The following is a 19,585-nucleotide window of genomic DNA, read 5'->3' as shown; positions in this document are numbered from 1 at the left end:
AAAAACCCTTGAATGAGAAGGAGTGTCCAAACGTTTGACTGGTACTGTATATGTATATATTTATATATATTCTACTTTTTACCCTTTTTTCTCCTCAATTGGTAGTTACAGTCTTGTCCCATTCCTGCAACTCCTATACGGACTTGGTAGAGGCAAGGGTCAAGAGCCATGCGTCCTCTGAAACACAACCCTGCCAAGCCGCGCTGCTTCTTGAAACAATGCTCGCTTAACCCAGAAGCCAGCCGCTCCAATGTGTCATAGGAAACACCGTACAATTGCAACCGTGTCTGTGTGCATGTGGCCGGCCAAACCCTCCCCTAACCCAGACAACGCTGGTCCAATTGTGCACCACCTCATAGGTCTCCCAGTCGTGGCCGGCTGCGACACAGCCTGGGATCGAACCCTGATCTTTAGTGACGCCTCAAGCACTGTGGTGCAGTGCCTTAGACCGCTGTGCCACTCGGGAGGCCAACGTATAAATATATCATGTAAAATATATATTTTATGTTTCCCAGGTGTGGTCAAGATCCTGTATTTTCTCTTCAGTCACTTGTTACATTTTTTTCTACAGGTGTGGTCAAGATCCTGTATTTTCTCTTCAGTCACTTGTTACATTTTCTTCTACAGGTGTGGTCAAGATCCTGTATTTTCTCTTCAGTCACTTGTTACATTTTCTTCTACAGGTGTGGTCAAGATCCTGTATTTTCTCTTCAGTCACTTGTTACATTTTCTTCTACAGGTGTGGTCAAGATCCTGTATTTTCTCTTCAGTCACTTGTTATATTTTCTTCTACAGGTGTGGTCAAGATCCTGTATTTTCTCTTCAGTCACTTGTTACATTTTCTTCTACAGGTGTGGTCAAGGTGTTGAACCTCCTGTATTTTCTCTGCAGTCACCTATTGTATTGTATTTCCTAGGTGTGGTGAAAATGTCGGAGCTCTTGAGAAACAAGACAGCGTTTGCACTGGAGGTCCATCATTACACTGACATCCCACCTGAGATCCTCCACCTGCTGATGGAGACCACCATGCCTAACAGCAACTTCCAGGTGAGCTCACTTCAGCTTATTCTAAGCCACAGATCAGCTGTGATGCCCATATGATGTGTAACAATAACACCAAATACAATTATCTCAAAAAGAGAGAGAAATCATATAATCGTCATTTTTAGATGTTGTCATGAAAGTCAGACCAGTCTTCAACCTCTCTGTCTACTGTAGATCCTAGCCTGGCTGGCTAACATGCACCACTGCAGTGAAACATCTCTCTCTCTTCTCTCCATCATATGTTCTTACTCTTCTAATTTGCTACTAGCTAGTACTATATCTAGTGATCTGACCCATACACAATTTCTATCTCCCTTCTATAGATCCTAGCGTGGCTGGCTAACATGCACCACTGCAGGGACCCAACCAGCCTGCAGATGAATAGCACAGAGCAGCTCCTCTTCCAGGTCTTCTGCAACCTGCCTATAAACCAGTGGTACAACTTTGTAGTCATCGTGGCTCGCTACGTCCACATGGAGAACGTGATATACAGGGTATGTGTGTGACCTGCCATCTGCAGTTTTACAGTACAACTTCATAGTGCTGTTGGCTTGCTACGTCCACAGTGTCGTCTACAGGGTAAGGAATGGTTATGTCTCAGTGTCAGGGCAGGTCATGTAAAGGTTACACATCGGGATTCTCTGTGACTATATGTGCGTCTGGGGACCCAAACTGGTACAAGTTTTTGTTTTATCACTAGCACTACACGTCTGATTCCATTAATCAAAGGTTTGATGATGCGTTGATTGGTGGAATCAGGTTTGTAGTGCTAGGTGTGTAGTGCTAGGTGTGTAGTGCTAGGTGTGTAGTGCTAGGTGTGTAGTGCTAGGGCAAAAACAAAAATGTGCACCCCTTTGGATCACCAGGACCGGGGTTAAGAAACCCTGAGATAGGTAGACATGTAATGTAATTAAGGACAGTAAGACCGAAAGGGATTCTGTCTACAGGCTCTCAGATGACAGAGAGTTCAGCTGTCTACAGCCTAGTCCTAATGACAGAGGGTTCAGCTGTCTACAGCCTAGTCCTAATGACAGAGGGTTCAGCTGTCTACAGCCTAGTCCTAATGACAGAGGGTTCAGCTGTCTACAGCCTAGTCCTAATGACAGAGGGTTCAGCTGTCTACAGCCTAGTCCTAATGACAGAGGGTTCAGCTGTCTACAGCCTAGTCCTAATGACAGAGGGTTCAGCTGTCTACAGCCTAGTTCTAATGACAGAGGGTTCAGCTGTCTACAGCCTAGTTCTAATGACAGAGGGTTCAGCTGTCTACAGCCTAGTCCTAATGACAGAGGGTTCCACTGTCTACAGCCTAGTTCTAATGACAGAGGGTTCAGCTGTCTACAGCCTAGTTCTAATGACAGAGGGTTCAGCTGTCTACAGCCTAGTTCTAATGACAGAGGGTTCAGCTGTCTACAGCCTAGTTCTAATGACAGAGGGTTCAGCTGTCTACAGCCCAGTTCTAATGACAGAGGGTTCAGCTGTCTACAGCCTAGTTCTAATGACAGAGGGTTCAGCTGTCTACAGCCTAGTTCTAATGACAGAGGGTTCAGCTGTCTACAGCCCAGTCCTAATGACAGAGGGTTCAGCTGTCTACAGCCTAGTTCTAATGACAGAGGGTTCAGCTGTCTACAGCCTAGTCCTAATGACAGGGTTCCACTGTCTACAGCCTAGTCCTAATGACAGAGGGTTCCACTGTCTACAGCCTAGTCCTAATGACAGAGGGTTCAGCTGTCTACAGCCTAGTCCTAATGACAGAGGGTTCAGCTGTCTACAGCCTAGTCCTAATGACAGAGGGTTCAGCTGTCTACAGCCTAGTCCTAATGACAGAGGGTTCAGCTGTCTACAGGCCTAGTCCTAATGACAGAGGGCTTCAGCCTAGTCTGACAGAGGGTTCAGCTGTCTACAGCCTTGTCCTAATGACAGAGGGTTCAGCTGTCTACAGCCCAGTTCTAATGACAGAGGGTTCAGCTGTCTACAGCCCAGTTCTAATGACAGAGGGTTCAGCTGTCTAATGACAGAGGGTTCAGCTGTCTACAGCCTAGTCCTAATGACAGAGGGTTCAGCTGTCTACAGCCTAGTTCTAATGACAGAGGGTTCAGCTGTCTACAGCCTAGTTCTAATGACAGAGGGTTCAGCTGTCTACAGCCTAGTTCTAATGACAGAGGGTTCAGCTGTCTACAGCCTAGTTCTAATGACAGAGGGTTCAGCTGTCTACAGCCCAGTTCTAATGACAGAGGGTTCAGCTGTCTACAGCCTAGTTCTAATGACAGAGGGTTCAGCTGTCTACAGCCTAGTTCTAATGACAGAGGGTTCAGCTGTCTACAGCCCAGTCCTAATGACAGAGGGTTCAGCTTCTACAGCTGTCTAATGACAGCCTGTCTACAGTTCTAATGACAGAGGGTTCAGCTGTCTACAGCCCAGTTCTAATGACAGAGGGTTCCACTGTCTACAGCCTAGTCCTAATGACAGAGGGTTCCACTGTCTACAGCCTAGTCCTAATGACAGAGGGTTCAGCTGTCTACAGCCTAGTCCTAATGACAGAGGGTTCAGCTGTCTACAGCCTAGTCCTAATGACAGAGGGTTCAGCTGTCTACAGCCTAGTCCTAATGACAGAGGGTTCTACAGCTGTCTAATGACAGAGGGTTCAGCTGTCTACAGCCTAGTTCTAATGACAGAGGGTTCAGCTGTCTACAGCCTTGTCCTAATGACAGAGGGTTCAGCTGTCTACAGCCCAGTTCTAATGACAGAGGGTTCAGCTGTCTACAGCCTAGTCCTAATGACAGAGGGTTCAGCTGTCTACAGCCTAGTCCTAATGACAGAGGGTTCAGCTGTCTACAGCCTAGTTCTAATGACAGAGGGTTCAGCTGTCTACAGCCTAGTTCTAATGACAGAGGGTTCAGCTGTCTACAGCCTAGTTCTAATGACAGAGGGTTCAGCTGTCTACAGCCTAGTTCTAATGACAGAGGGTTCAGCTGTCTACAGCCTAGACCTAATGACAGAGGGTTCAGCTGTCTACAGCCTAGTTCTAATGACAGAGGGTTCAGCTGTCTACAGCCTAGTCCTAATGACAGAGGGTTCAGCTGTCTACAGCCTAGTCCTAATGACAGAGGGTTCAGCTGTCTACAGCCTAGTCCTAATGACAGAGGGTTCAGCTGTCTAATGACAGAGGGTTCCTAGTTCTAATGACAGAGGGTTCAGCTGTCTACAGCCTAGTTCTAATGACAGATGGTTCTGCTGTCTACAGCCTAGTCCTAATGACAGAGGGTTCAGCTGTCTACAGCCTAGTTCTAATGACAGAGGGTTCAGCTGTCTACAGCCTAGTCCTAATGACAGAGGGTTCAGCTGTCTACAGCCTAGTCCTAATGACAGAGGGTTCAGCTGTCTACAGCCTAGTCCTAATGACAGAGGGTTCAGACTTCTACAGTCTAGTCCTAATGACAGAGGGTTCAGCTGTCTACAGCCTAGTCCTAATGACAGAGGGTTCAGCTGTCTACAGCCTAGTCCTAATGACAGAGGGTTCAGTTGTCTACAGCCTAGTCCTAATGACAGAGGGTTCAGCTGTCTACAACCTTGTCCTAATGACAGAGGGTTCAGCTGTCTACAGCCTAGTTCTAATGACAGAGGGTTCAGCTGTCTACAGCCTAGTCCTAATGACAGAGGGTTCCGCTGTCTACAGCCTAGTCCTAATGACAGAGGGTTCAGCTGTCTACAGTCTAGTTCTAATGACAGAGGGTTCAGCTGTCTACAGCCTAGTTCTAATGACAGAGGGTTCAGCTGTCTACAGCCTAGTTCTAATGACAGAGGGTTCAGCTGTCTACAGCCTAGTTCTAATGACAGAGGGTTCAGCTGTCTACAGCCTAGTCCTAATGACAGAGGGTTCAGCTGTCTACAGCCTAGTTCTAATGACAGAGGGTTCAGCTGTCTACAGCCTAGTCCTAATGACAGAGGGTTCAGACTTCTACAGCCTAGTCCTAATGACAGAGGGTTCAGACTTCTACAGCCTAGTCCTAATGACAGAGGGTTCTGCTGTCTAATGTGTGATACTAATGTCCCTCCATATGTCTCTCCACAGCTGATGCTGTCTAGTGAGATGCAGAGCATAGTGGGGTTCATGCTGCAGATAGTCAAGTTCCTGACGGACATGATGGGCAAGCTGCTTCCTGCCATCGCCCACCTTCAGGACTACATGTTCTCCATACGAGACCTCAACCTGGTCTCTGACCCAGAGTTCCGCAGTGTGAGTATTGAAGCATGATGCTGCGACAATCTGGGAGGATTGTAGATAGCAGTCTGTCTACCTGTCTCTGTCTTCCTGTTTCCTTCTCTCCTGCTCATACTGAGATAAACACAGAATAAGATAGAACAGTAGTATTGTGTTTCTTTATGGAGACTCTATGGAGTATTACATAGAGCTCTACTAATACTGAGATAGTAGTGAATGGCTGAGTCTGATATAGAGCTCTACTCATACTGAGATAGTAGTGAATGGCTGAGTCTGATATAGAGCTCTACTCATACTGAGATAGGAGTGAATGGCTGAGTCTGATATAGAGCTCTACTCATACTGAGATAGTAGTGAATGGCTGAGTCTGATATAGAGCTCTACTTATACTGAGATAGTAGTGAATGGCTGTGTCTGAGAGGATTGCTGCTATCAGTCTGTGTTCTGAGAGGTAGTGAATGGGTCTCTCTCTCTCTCCTCTCTCTCTCTCTCTCTCTCTCTCTCTCTCTCTCTCTCTCTCTCTCTCTCTCTCTCTGCTCTCTCAGTCTGTGTCTCTCTCTCTCTCTCTCTCTCTCTCTCTCTCTCTCTCTCTCTCTCTCTCTCTCTCTCTCTCTCTCTCTCTCTCTCTCTCTCTCTCTCTCTCTCTCTCTCTCTCTCTCTCTCTCTCTCTCTCTCTCTCTCTCTCTCTCTCTCTCTCTCTCTCTCTCTCTCTCTCTCTCTCTCTCTCTCTCTCTCTCTCTCTCTCTCTCTCTCTCTCTCTCTCTCTCTCTCTCTCTCTCTCTCTCTCTCTCTCTCTCTCTCTCTCTCTCTCTCTCTCTCTCTCTCTCTCTCTCTCTCTCTCTCTCTCTCTCTCTCTCCTAACTCTCTTCTTTTCCCACCCCCAGATGGTGCATGGTAGAACCAGAACAATGTCCAGCAGAGCTACATTCACCACTGTGTCCAGAGCCATGTGTAACCATGGCATCATGTCTCTGTTTGGCATCTCCAAGCTGCCCATCATGACTGAGACAGACCCCTCCACACAGCAGGAGCACAGGATCGAGGAGCTGGTCAACAAGTTCAAGATCCCTCGCAATGCCAGTATGGAACCCACTTTGCAGATGTTGATTAGTTGATTGATATAATTTATTAGAGAATTAAACGTTGTAGGCTTTTATGCTACCTGGGGTGGCAGGTAGCCTCATGGTTAGAGTGTTGGGCCAGTAATCGAAAGGTTGCTAGATCAAATCCCCGAGCTGACAAGGTAGAAATCTGTCGTTCTGCCCCTGAACAAGGCAGTTAACCCACTGTTCCTAGGCCGTCATTGTAAATAAGGATTTTTCTTAACTGACTTGCCGAGTTAAATAAAGAATAAATAAAATAGGCTGCTCTAGCCGTTACATACATTTTACATACATAAGCACACATTGCTTATTTGGTTTAAGCATAGACCCAGTGTTCAAAGCTAATTGAAATTACATCATTACAACAAGATTATGAATATATTTTTTTATTATTAAGTATGATTTAATATGAGGTTGAAAATTGTGACATTTTCCTATAAGAATGTAGGACTGACACATCTTATAAACTGCACCTTCTCTTCCCCTGGCCAGCTCCTTTCTGTATGAACTTCTACCTGGACATGGTGAACACCACTGGGGGAGCCATAGCCTGGGCCTTTCTCAAGCCCATGCTGCTGGGACAGGTCCTGTACAGCCCAGACACACCACTCACTAGGGCCATCATAGAAAAGGTACACACACACAACCATGAATACACACACACATGTGCACACACACACACAACCATGAATACACACACACACATGTGCACACACACACACTACACTACACTGTAACACCATCTGTATGTATTGTCTTCCAGTCCAATGCCACGTTGCAGCAGTTTGCCAACCTGAAGATGTACTCCCAGGATTGGCTCCAGTCCTCTTCCTACATTATGGACTCAGCCAAGATACTGAATCAAACCCTGCCAATGCTCCAGGTATGAACCAGCTATTCTCAAAGCTACAATGGGTTTATATAAGCTACTATCTGCTTTTTTTCTGGAATCCATGGCGGTGTCCCAAATGGCACCCTATTCTCTATACTGTTCTGCTCAAAAGTAGTGCACTCTCTAGCAAATAGGGTGAACATTCCATCTATCTAGGAAAGTAGAGGAAAGTACTAGAACGTTTTTTCAGAAACTGAAAGTTTCAGCAACTGTATATTGATGTTATTTTACTCCACTTCTTTCTCCCTCCTAGAATTCCCTTGGCAATTCCTTTGTTCAGAATTTCATTGAGATGCAGACAGACATTGATGTGAGCAAGATGAAGGATACTCTCAAGAACTTCTGTGAGTTTTGTATTTGAAGGTCTTACTTTGGAAAATGGGTACATACAAGACAACCCTTATCCCTTCTTCTCTAGTTATCTCTATGTAAAATATAAAACATATCAAGGCCTTCAATTAAGACATTCCAATTAAATGTGTCTTAACATATCTTCTACATTCAAATTCCCTTCGGAGCAATACATGTTTTCATTCATTCATACATTCTTTATATTGTGCATATTTTTTTCTTTAGTTTTATATTATCTTTGTATTTAATATACATCTTCCCTCCTGACCCCCTGACCCTCTGACCACTTCTCACTACTTAAATATCTTAATCTGTCTTAAGATATTTATCCACTTTATTAGCTATAGATCTTCTTTATCTTTCTATTTGTATTTTTATTATATCTAATAGACCCGTGTTCTCCCCCTAGCTAGCACAGCGACCCTCCTGGAGAAAAACAAGGACATTGTGACCCAGATCACCACTCTGTCCAACCTGATGATGAACCTGTCCTCCTGTATTAACTTTGACCGCTTCCACGGCATCAACTCTACTGACGACCTCAACACCGTGGCTGAACACCTCACCCAGACCAGAGACCTCTACGCCAGTTAGTCTATCCTTTATATTTCAAAATAAATGCCTTGTGTTTTAACATTTTGCCCTACAGCCGTTCCTATATTAAATCATTTCTCTGTAACAATACAGTTACTTAATATAATATTCAAGTAGTCAAAAATCAAATAAAATAGCAGATTGTGATCTGTTCCTGTTTCTCTTTCTGCAGGTATCATCTTCAAGCTGCCCAAGGATGATGACGACTCACACAGGAAGCGGCGAGATGCCTCACGCTCCTCCTCCTCCGCGCTGCCTCCCAAGGTGGACTACACCATCCGCATGTCCATCGAGAACTCCATGCGGACCGACCGCTCCCGCAACCCTTTCTGGGTGAGGGACCCCTACATCTCCTCATTGAAGACCCAGCGCTACAACCGAGGCTTTGTGTACCTGCAGGAGAGCATCGACAGGGCCATCATAGGTAACGTTATGTTGTTGATGATATGTTTACATTTACATTTTGGGGATTTAGCAGAGGCTCTTATCCAGAGTGACTTACAGTACAGTCAGTGCTTTTACCCAAGGTAAACTCTTTTTTTAAAATGGTGCTATCTAGAACCTAAAAGGATTCTTCGGCTGTCCCCATAGGAGAACCCTTTGAAGAATGCTTTTTGGTTCTAGGTTGAACCGTTTTGGTTCCAGATAGAACCCTTTTGAGTTCCATGTACTGTAGAACCCTTTCCACAGAACGTTTTACGAGGAACTCAAAAGGGTTCTACTTTTATCTGGAACTAAAAAGAGTCCTATGGGGACAGCCAAAGAACCCTTTTGGAACCATTTTTTTCTAAGGGTTCCAAAGGGTAGGTAAGGTAGGTAAGACACAACCCATATCATAGTCATAGTAAAAACATTCCTGCAAAAAGCAGCTGTCAGCTAAATCAGTGCTGTTAAGAAAAGAAGAAAACAACACTGTTCTGTGTTATGTGATGATGTATTATGTGATGTGATGTTTTACTGTCTATCTCATCATCTCTCAGAGACCCAGACAGGACAGCAGGTCACTGAGCCAGCTGTCCAGTTACAGGCCTTCCCTTACCCCTGCTTCCTCAAGGACGAGTGAGTAGGCCCAACATGCACACGTGAATGCAGGCGCACACACACACACACACACACACACACACACACACACACACACACACACACACACACACACACACACACACACACACACACACACACACACACACACACACACACACACACACACACACACACACACACACACACACACACACACACACACACACAAACAAATACACAGACATGCACACACACGCATTATCTCCCCTCCTGTTGATGAACAGACCCACAATAAAAAACGCCCTCATCTCTCATCTAGCCTCCGATCAGTTACACATAAACTACTAGCTATGTCCCCTGCATCAATACAGTACACGCTTCGCTATAAATCATGGCTGAGCATAATGTCTATGTTTACATCTTACTGAGTGTGCTTCTGAAGCCAACATGGATATCTCATCTCGCAAACGCAGCGTAGCTGCTCTCCCTGCCTGGCTGCCTCCCATTCATGTGTGAGATATAAGTTGTGCCCCAAATGGCACCCTATTCCCTATATAGTGCACTATTTTTGACTCAATGGGCCTATGGGCCCTGGTTAAAAAATAATGTGCTATAAAGAAAATAGGGTGCCATTTGGGACGCAGACATGGTGATCCCTGCAGCTCTGGTGCATTGATTTATTAGGGAACAACACATTATTCCCGATACGATCACTTTGAAATATTACTTGTATTATTATAAACATTGACAAGGTCCATGTATCAGGGTATACCCTCTCTGATTATGGAAAAAAGCTTTGAGTGAATTACATGAGGTTAGGACATTGTCGTTGTTATTGTTTTTTCTAGGGAACTGTTTTTGTTTGTGTGTGTGTTATATACATGCTCATCACGATGTGTTCATCTGAGAGTGATTGTGTGTATGCATGACTGCAATCCATATTTTAGCAAGTGAGTGCAAATGTTGTTTTTCTTTCTCAGTCCCAGTGCTGGTAGCTAGGCTGTGACATTGATTGATTGATTGATTGATTGAATGATTGACAGCTGTTATGTCTCTTCCTAAGGTACCTGAACAGCATTGCATTTGCATTCCCTCTGGTCTTGATGATTGCCTGGGTTCTGTTCATCGCCAACTTTGTGAAGAAGCTGGTTCATGAGAGAGAGCTCAGACTTCATGAGGTATAGTAGCCGCCAACCATCTCCCCTGGCAATTATGTCATTTCCTGTAGATGTCTCTTTCAAACAAACACATATTTTGCAAATCACAAGGGTGGTAAGACATTAAAATGTATTAATTAATTATTCTATTCATTCATTAAATTCTAAATACTGTATTTGAGTCATGCGTTCTGATTGTTTGATTTCCTAACCCCTCCCTTTTGACCTCCACAGTACATGAAGATGATGGGGGTCAATCCCATCAGTCACTTCTTCGCCTGGTTCATAGAGAGTGCATGCTTCCTTATCATCACCATAATCACCCTCACCATCATCCTGAAGGCTGGGCACGTCCTGCCCCACAGTGATGGCTTCCTGCTCTTCCTCTACCTCAGTGACTACGGACTCAGGTAGGCTACCTCAGGGTGGCAGGGTAACCTGGGTGTGTGTGTGTATGTCTGTATGTGAATGGGTGTGAAATGCGACATAATATTCTCTTCTCCTCTCTTATATTCTACAGCATCCTGGCCATCAGTTTCCTGGTGAGCTCATTCTTTGACAAGACAAACATCGCTGGGTTGAGCGGCGCCCTCATCTACGTCATCAGCTTCTTCCCATTCATCATAGTGATGTCACTGGAGAGTTCGCTATCGATCTCCACCAAGAGCGCCCTGGTGAGGGGGAGGGAGGAAGAGAGGGAAGGGGCTGAGGGAGAGGGAGAAAAGAGAGATAGAGAGACAGATCACAATCTAGAAACAGAGAAGAGAAGGAAGAGTAACAGAGAGAGATAGAGGGGTTGTTACAGACATTTATTTGATTCATGTCCCTGTGTTATGCCTTATCCCTGCCTCTTGTTTCCCTCAGAGTTTGTTTGCCCCCACCTGTTTCAGCTATGCCAGTCAATACATCACTCGCTATGAGAGCCAGGGAGAAGGTACGACATGCTGGGAAGATGGCTGTCTGTGTGTGTGTGTGCGTGCTCGGCATGTGTCTGCGTGTGTGTCTGTGTGTGTACGTGTGTGCATGCGTACGCTCGGAAATGTGTGGTGTGTGTGTGTGTGTGTGTCACAAAGCCATCAAAGTTGCTTAAAAAAACAAACTCATGAGGAGAAAGCAGCCTCTATACTAGCCACGAGGAGAGAGTGCAATTTAACAAATTAACTGAAACCTTTTTATGTTCCTACTTTCTACTTCCTCTAGGGATCCAGTGGAGCAACCAATATATCTCACCCATGGCCGGTGACACGTCATCCTTCGGCTGGCTATGTTGGCTTCTCCTCATCGACTCAGTTTGCTACTTCATCATTGGAGCCTACATTCGCATAGTCTTCCCAGGTAATCACACAACACAGCGTCAAGTAATAAAAACACACAGCAAGCCAGACTAGACTGGAGACAGAGTCAAATACTGTTCAACAGTTGGGCTCAGCTCCATTTCCATTCAGTCAATTCAGGAAGTGAAATGAAATTCCAATTGCCAATGTAACTCACTGCAATGAGGAATTGCATGGCATGTCAGTTCACTTCCTAAATTGACTGCATTGAAATGGAATTGACCCCAACCCTATGGCAAATGATGTATGGCTTTTTCTCTATTGATCATATACTTTGTGCCCATCAGGAAAGTATGGCATTGCAAAACCCTGGTACTTCCCTGTGATGCCCTCATTCTGGACTGGTCTCTTCTGCCGCTGCAGCAAGGGCCCTGAGAATGTCAACAGGGGACTGCTCTTCTCCAACATCATGAAGAATAACCTCTCTGCCTTTCCCAATGAGAAGGACAGCAAAGGTACAGTACTGCAACACAACAGCCTTCCTAAAGCAGCTTGCTGCAGCTAACAGATCAAGAGATGTGACTGTGTCGTAATATGTTTTGATCTCTCTCTCTCTCTCTCTCTCTCTCTCTCTCTCTCTCTCTCTCTCTCTCTCTCTCTCTCTCTCTCTCTCTCTCTCTCTCTCTCTCTCTCTCTCTCTCTCTCTCTCTCTCTCTCTCTCTCTCTCTCTCTCTCTCTCTCTCAGTTGAGGGTGGCTTCCCCTCTCATATGCAAGAGGAGATCTCAGGTCTTCCTGTGGGCGTGGCTCTCCATGGACTGACTAAGACCTATGGGGACAGAGCAGCCATAGAGAACCTCAATGTCAAATTCTACGAGGGACAAGTCACTGCACTGCTGGGACACAACGGAGCTGGCAAGACCACAACCATGTGAGTTCTGACAATGATCTATCTGTTCTCTACTTCTCTTTAATCAGATATAATCTATTAGGCACATTGTAATATGTCATTGGGGTTAGGGATTTAGGCCTGCTGAATATATTTATTCATTGCTTTTTCACAATGTCTTCTCTATTGAAAAACATGAGTTTATGTGATGTATTATTGTCTCTGTTTCCAGGTCTCTGCTCACCGGTTTGTTCGCCCCCTCTTCTGGTACCATTGAGGTGTATGGGAAGGACATGGAGACTAACATTGATGACGTTCGCCAGGAGCTGGGTGTGTGCATGCAGTATGATGTCCACTTTGACCATCTGACCACCAAGGAGCACCTGCTACTATACGGACAGATCAAGGCACCACACTGGTCACAGAATGACCTGAAGGCGCAAGTCCGCAAGTGAGTAGTCACTTACCGCACTGCTGTTGTGTCTAACAGCAAGTCAACCTAAAGTACAATCTGAACCAAGATCACATCCATATCCGCACCAGAAATCTCTAAATTACATGATATTAACCATGTAAGATGAACTGCTTTAGCACATAGATTTGTTTTTAGATTGTAGTGACTAAATATGACTGAAACGCTCTGAGTCAAATTGACGTTTCCCACATACAGTAACACGTCTTTTCCTTCTACTGTCTTTCCCAGAATCCTGGAGGAGACTGGCATGTATGCCCACCGACACAAGAGAGTGGGGACACTGTCTGGAGGAATGAAGAGGAAACTGTCCATCTCCATCGCCTTTATCGGGGGCTCTCGTCTGGTGGTCCTAGACGAGCCCACCACCGGGGTCGACCCCTGCTCCCGACGCGCCATCTGGGACGTTGTCATCAAGCACAAGAAGGGTGAGTCCCACAGCCCAAATGCTCCCCCCCCCACCTTCTCTCTCTCTCTCTCTCTCTACAGTTAATGAAGCAGAAATAGATTTTCTCCAAGTGCACATAGCAGTATAGTGTGTATTGTGTGTGTGTGTGTGTGTGTGTGTAGCTGTGGAGAAAAATAGATCCCACAGCATCCGTAGTGGGGGAGCAGAGGGACCGGTATCCGTCATGTGGGTGTGGAATCTGCTATTTAACACACACACACACACAGACATCCCTGCTACTTGGTTGGGTTTGTCTCAGTCGATGTGACTGACAGTTGCTGCTCAGGGAGGGAAGGGAAAACTGAAAAGGTTCAGAATGGGATTGCTCATACTTTTTGTCTCTGTGTTGTTTGTCTCTGCGTGTGGGGTATCTCTATCTGTATGTTGGTGTTCCTTTGTACTTTTCTTTTCCTGTTGTGTGTGTGTGCATGCATTCATCTGTATGTTCGGGTGTGTGTGTGTGTGTGCGTCCCTGCATCCTTGCCTGTGTGTGCCTGTGTGTGTGTTTCCTTGTGTCTCTCTCTTTACCTTCTCTCAGACCGTACCATCATCCTGTCTACCCATCACCTGGACGAGGCAGAGGTGTTGAGCGACCGTATAGCCTTCCTGGAGAGAGGAGGCCTCAAGTGCTGCGGGTCCCCCTTCTACCTCAAAGATAAGCTGGCCCAGGGATACAACCTCACACTCACCAAGAAGGTACTTATGAGCCTTATTATAAGACATTCAAAAAAAGACATCTACTGTACATGCTTATATCAAGTTTTAAAACTAACACAGGGACTACAGATAAAAAATGTGTAGAAATGTTAATTGATGTGTATTGTCCCTGTCAAATAAATAACATAATAAACATAGTAAATAAAATGGCCTGATGTAGGCCATACTGTATGAGCACTCCTCTTCTTCCTCACCCTGGTCTCTTGTTAGGTCCAGGCCCCAGACTCCCAGGCCAGGTTTGACGGTGTCGAGGTCAAGACGTTCATCCAGTCCTACATGCCAGATGCTCGTCTGAAGGAGGCTGAGATGGGAGACCTGGTCTACTCACTTCCCCCGTTCAGCTCCTCCAATGCTGAGGCCTACCGCTCCCTGCTCTCCAGCCTGGACTCTAACCTGGACCTTCTACAGCTGGGCTGCTACGGCATCTCGGACACTACCTTGGAGGAGGTTAGAGTACACCAGCACTCATGCATATACAGTGTACTCCATATACAGAGATAGACACACTCAGATAATGTACATGACATGCAATTACAGTTCACACCCATTGACATGTTTATGTTTTTTTGTGGTCTGTGCAGGTGTTCCTCCAGCTGACCCAAGATGATACAGAGCCTGCAGAAGATAAGCCATATTCTGTGTCTGAATCCATGCCAGACCTGTCTGCCTCTAGAGACAGCTTACCAGAGGACCTCCAGAACAACTCCATCTTCGGAGACAAAGCCAGTGAGTCACGTCCACTTCACTGCTGTTTGACGTCCTAGACTAGACTGACCAGCTAGCTGGTACCTTACCAGGAGGAAGGACTCTGGGTCCTTGATACAGGCCAGTTATTCCCTTTCAGTTAATGAAAAATAAAAGTCAGGAAAAAGTCCTGGTCCTAGGAATAAAACATATTTACTTAGACGTTATTGTGCCTAATGGCATAGCAGGCCTCCACAAACTCTGTCAATTTCTTCCTGTCCTCTGGGCTATTTTAGATGCCTCTTTCCCGTTGGGCCCTAGTCTGGTCTGGTAATAGTATCACACCGGCCTCTTACTACTGTAAGCCTAGGTACAGATGCTAATTCTACTAATAATAACACCAACCCTTGTTGTCCTGTAGGTCTGACGGGCTCGTCTACGGTGCACGGCCTGGCCCTGACCTGGCAGCAGGTGACTGCTATGTTGATGAAGAGGGTTCACCACTCCAGACGGGACTGGAAGGGTCTCTTCTCCCAGGTGGTTCTACCTGTCGTGTTCATCATCCTGGCCATGGGTCTGGGTTCCATCAAGAGCGACCTGCAACACTTCCCAGAGATGGAGCTGTCACCTGCCCTCTACCACCTCGGACCACAGTACTCCTTCTTCAGGTCAGAGACACTGATAGACACATATTACTTACTTACACACACACACTCACCCTCTACCACCTCGGACCACAGTACTCCTTCTTCAGGTCAGAGACACTGATAGACACATATTACTTACTTACACACACACACACACACACACACACACTCACCCTCTACCACAGTACTCCTTCTTCAGGTCAGAGACACTGATAGACACATATTACTTACTTACACACACACACACTCACCCTCTACCACCTCGGACCTCCTTCTTCAGGTCAGAGACACTGATAGACACATATTACTTACTTACACACACACACTCACCCTCTACCACCTCGGACCTCCTTCTTCAGGTCAGAGACACTGATAGACACATATTACTTACTTACACACACACACTCACCCTCTACCACCTCGGACCTCCTTCTTCAGGTCAGAGACACTGATAGACACATATTACTTACTTACACACACACACTCACCCTCTACCACCTCGGGACCTCCTTCTTCAGGTCAGGTACAGGACACACTGCACTGCTGCATTATGGGAGATCAGGGGCAGTATGTATCAAGTGCTGATTAAGGTTATAGTGTGATAAGGTGTGTCTCGGTGAGAGGTGTAGGAGTCAGGCGCAGGAGAGCAGGGATTTCTGAGAAGCATGTTTAATGTATATATAGTCCACCAATTCAAAAATGGCACAGACGAAAATCCATCGTGCCAACTCACGGAGGAACAACCACAGTTCAGACACTTACATACACGTGCCTAAATAGTGAAAACAATACAGAAACTCGTGAAAACTCATGGAGGAACAACCACAGTTCAGTCACTTACATACACGTGCCTAAATAGTGAAAACAATACAGAAACTTGTGAAAACTCACGGAGGAACAAACTCAGTTCCGAAACTTAACTACACGTGGGTAATAGTGAAAACAATAAACATCAAAGATAATCGAGCGCAAATACACACAAGCTTAAACTAAGGCAGGCAAGGCAACAGGTGCCCTATATACACACAGAAATAAACGCAAATGAAACCAGGTGTGAAAAGGAACACAGACAAAACAACCAGAAAAGGAAAAAGGGATCGGTGGTGGCTAGTAAACTGGCGACATCATAATGAACTGGGTGAACCTGATCCTAGATCAGCACTCTTTGAGACATCTGATATACAGTGCATTCGGAAAGCATTCAGACCCCTTCACTTTTCCACATTTTATTACGTTACAGCCTTATTTGAAAATTGATTACATACATTTTTTTCGGGTCAAGTCTTTGTTTTTACACTGCTGCTTCTCGCTGTTTATCATCTATGCATAGTCACTTTACAAATTACCTCGACAAACCTGTACCCCCGCACATTGACTCAGCACCGGCACCCCCTGTATATAGCCTCGTTAAAATTTGATTTGATTGTTATGTACATTTCTTGTATTACCTTTTGATAGATTTTAAAAAAACTTTAGTTTATTTAGTAAATATTTTATTAACTCTATTTCTTGAAATGCATTGTTGGTTAAGGGCTTGTAAGTAAGCATTTTACGGTAAAGTCTACACATATTGTATCCAGCGCATGTGACAAAAAAATATTTGATTTGAATGTCCTTGAGTGGCCCAGCCAGAGCCTGGACTTGATCCCGATCTAACATCTCTGGAGAGGCCTGAAAATAAAATCAAACTTTATTTGTCACATGCACATTTATTTGTCACAAGTCTTGACCTTACCGTGAAATGCTTACTTACAAGCTCTTAGCCAACTGTGCAGTTCAAGAAGAGTACCGGTACCGAGTCAATGTGTTGGGGTACAGGTTAGTTGAGGTCATTTGTACATGTAGGTAGTGGTGAAGTGACTATGCATAGATAATAAACAGTGAGTAGCAGCAGTGTACAAAACAGATGGGGGGGTCAATGTAAATCGTCTGGTGGCCATTTGATTAATTATTCAACAGTCTTATGGCCTGGAGGTAGAAGCTGTTAAGAAGCCTTTTGGTTCTAGACTTAGTGCTCCAGTACCACTTGCTGTGCGGTAGCAGAGAAAACAGTCTATGACTAGGGTAGCTGGAGTCTCTGACAATTTTATGGGCTTTCCTCTGACACTGCTTACTATATAGGTCCTGGATGGCAGGAAGCTTGGCCCCAGTGATGTACTGGGCCTTGGGCACTACCCTCTGTAGTGCCTTGCGGTCAGATGCCGAGCAGTTGCCATACCAGTCGGTGGAAAGGGCAGGGTGGAGTGTGATTGAGATTGGAGTGGGTCTAGGGAATTCGGGAGGATGCTGTTGATGTGAGCCATGACCAGCCTTTCAAAGCACTTAATGGCTACCGACATGAGTGCTACGGGGCGGTAATCATTTAGACAGGTTACCTTTGCTTTGTTGGGCACCACGACCATGGTAGTCTGCTTAAAAAGTAGGTATTACAGACTCAGTCAGAGAGAGGTTGAAAATGTCAGTGAAGACACTTGCCAGTTGGTCCATGCATGCTTTGAGTACACGTCCTGGTAATCCATCTGGCCCCGCGGCTTTGTGAATGTTGACTTATTTAAAAGTCTTGATCACATCGGCTACCAAGAGCGTTATCACACAGTCATCCAATACAGCTGGTGCTCTCGTGCATGCTTCATTGTTGCTTTCCTCGAAAGCGAGCATAAAAGGCATTTAGCTCTTCTGGTAGGCTCGTGTCACTGGGCAGCTCGCGTCTGGGTTTCCCTTTGTAGTCTGTAATAGTTTTCAACCCCTGCCACATCCGAGCATTAGAGCTCGTCGGATTTGTAGTAGGATTCAATCTTAATCCTGTATTGACCCTTTGCTTGTTTGATGTTTCGTCTGAGGGCATAGCGGTATTTCTTATAAGCGTCCGGACCCTTTAACTCAATGAGGATGTTGCCTGTAATTCATGGTTTCTGGTTGGTTTATGTATGAACAGTCACTGTGGGGACGACATCATCAATGCACTTATTGATGAAGCCGGTGACTGAGGTGGTATACTCCTCAATGCCATTGGATGAATCCCGGAACATATTCCAGTCTGTGCTAGCAAAACAGTCCTGTAGATTAGCATCCCCGTCATCTGACCACTTCCGTATTGAGCGAGTCACTGGTACTTCCAGCTTGAGTATTTGCCTGTCAGCAGGAATCAGGAGGATAGAATTATGGTCAGATTTGCCAAATGGAGGGCAGGGAGAGCTTTTTCTGCATCTCTGTGTGTGGAGTAAAGGTGGTCTAGGATTTTTTCCCCCCCTGGTTGCACATGTGACATGCTGGTAAAAACTTGTTGAAACGGATTTAAGTTTGACTGCATTAAATTCCCTGGCCACTAGGAGCGCCGCTTCTGGATGAGCATTTTCTTATTTGCTTAGGGCCTTATAGAGTTGGTTGAGTGCAGTCTTATTGCCAGCATCGGTCTGTGGTGGTAAATAGATGGCTACGAATAATATGGATGAGAACTCTCTTGGTAGATAGTGTGGTCTCCAGCTGATCATAAGGTACCTCAGGCGAGCAATACATTGAGACTTCTTTAATATTAGCTGTTATTGACAAAAAGACACACACCCCCACCCCTTGTCTTACCAGACTTAGCATCTCTGTTCTGCCAGTGCATGGAAAATCTCGGCAGCTCAATATTATCCATGTCGTCATTCAGCCACGACTCATGAAACATAAGATATTGCAGTTCTTAATGTCCTGTTGGTAAGATAATCGTAATTGTAGGTCATCAATTTCATTTTCCAATGATTGCATGTTAGCAAGTAGAACGGAAGGCAGTGGGAGTTTACTCGCTTGCCGGTTGATTCTCAGAAGCCCAATCTGTGTCCTCTTTTCCTGTCATGCAATGGGTGTAGCTGGTGCATGGAAGTGAGGCGCAGGAGAGCAGAGATGAGTGAACAAAGAAGCACTTTACTGAGGCAATAGTAAGAACAGAACGCAACCGCGTAACAGAAACAAATGCCAAAAGAACAAGTGAGGCAGCACAAAGTACAACAACCAAGTACAAAGTACCGGCTGCCACAAATCACAGGTACAAATAAAACCCGACGCAACCCAGCCGGAAGCGTGCCAACCTA

The 19,585-nt window shown here is 45.4% G+C and overlaps 1 protein-coding gene across 2 annotated transcripts in view; it reads left to right on the top strand.

Annotated features, from left to right (window-relative positions):
• The window catches only part of abca12 (ATP-binding cassette, sub-family A (ABC1), member 12), a 94,591-nt gene that overhangs the window by 48,298 nt on the left and 26,708 nt on the right, over nt 1-19,585 (top strand). For both annotated transcript variants that reach the window (XM_052493568.1, XM_052493569.1), the window contains exons 41-63: nt 917-1,047; nt 1,368-1,538; nt 5,114-5,278; nt 6,148-6,343; nt 6,859-6,998; nt 7,130-7,249; nt 7,512-7,602; nt 8,019-8,198; nt 8,376-8,627; nt 9,184-9,262; nt 10,290-10,404; nt 10,618-10,793; nt 10,904-11,057; nt 11,248-11,317; nt 11,584-11,718; nt 12,005-12,172; nt 12,403-12,586; nt 12,777-12,995; nt 13,248-13,444; nt 14,003-14,160; nt 14,392-14,628; nt 14,763-14,907; nt 15,287-15,533. In XM_052493568.1, coding sequence (XP_052349528.1) covers nt 917-1,047; nt 1,368-1,538; nt 5,114-5,278; nt 6,148-6,343; nt 6,859-6,998; nt 7,130-7,249; nt 7,512-7,602; nt 8,019-8,198; nt 8,376-8,627; nt 9,184-9,262; nt 10,290-10,404; nt 10,618-10,793; nt 10,904-11,057; nt 11,248-11,317; nt 11,584-11,718; nt 12,005-12,172; nt 12,403-12,586; nt 12,777-12,995; nt 13,248-13,444; nt 14,003-14,160; nt 14,392-14,628; nt 14,763-14,907; nt 15,287-15,533 — 3,730 coding nt within the window. The remainder of the gene's footprint in view (nt 1-916; nt 1,048-1,367; nt 1,539-5,113; nt 5,279-6,147; nt 6,344-6,858; nt 6,999-7,129; nt 7,250-7,511; nt 7,603-8,018; nt 8,199-8,375; nt 8,628-9,183; nt 9,263-10,289; nt 10,405-10,617; nt 10,794-10,903; nt 11,058-11,247; nt 11,318-11,583; nt 11,719-12,004; nt 12,173-12,402; nt 12,587-12,776; nt 12,996-13,247; nt 13,445-14,002; nt 14,161-14,391; nt 14,629-14,762; nt 14,908-15,286; nt 15,534-19,585) is intronic.

This window comes from Oncorhynchus keta, chromosome 34 (genome assembly GCF_023373465.1).
Source record: "Oncorhynchus keta strain PuntledgeMale-10-30-2019 chromosome 34, Oket_V2, whole genome shotgun sequence".
NCBI lineage: Eukaryota > Metazoa > Chordata > Actinopteri > Salmoniformes > Salmonidae > Oncorhynchus > Oncorhynchus keta.
The sequence above is the reverse complement of the archived record's forward strand: the minus strand, read 5'-3'. Positions and strand labels throughout refer to the sequence as shown.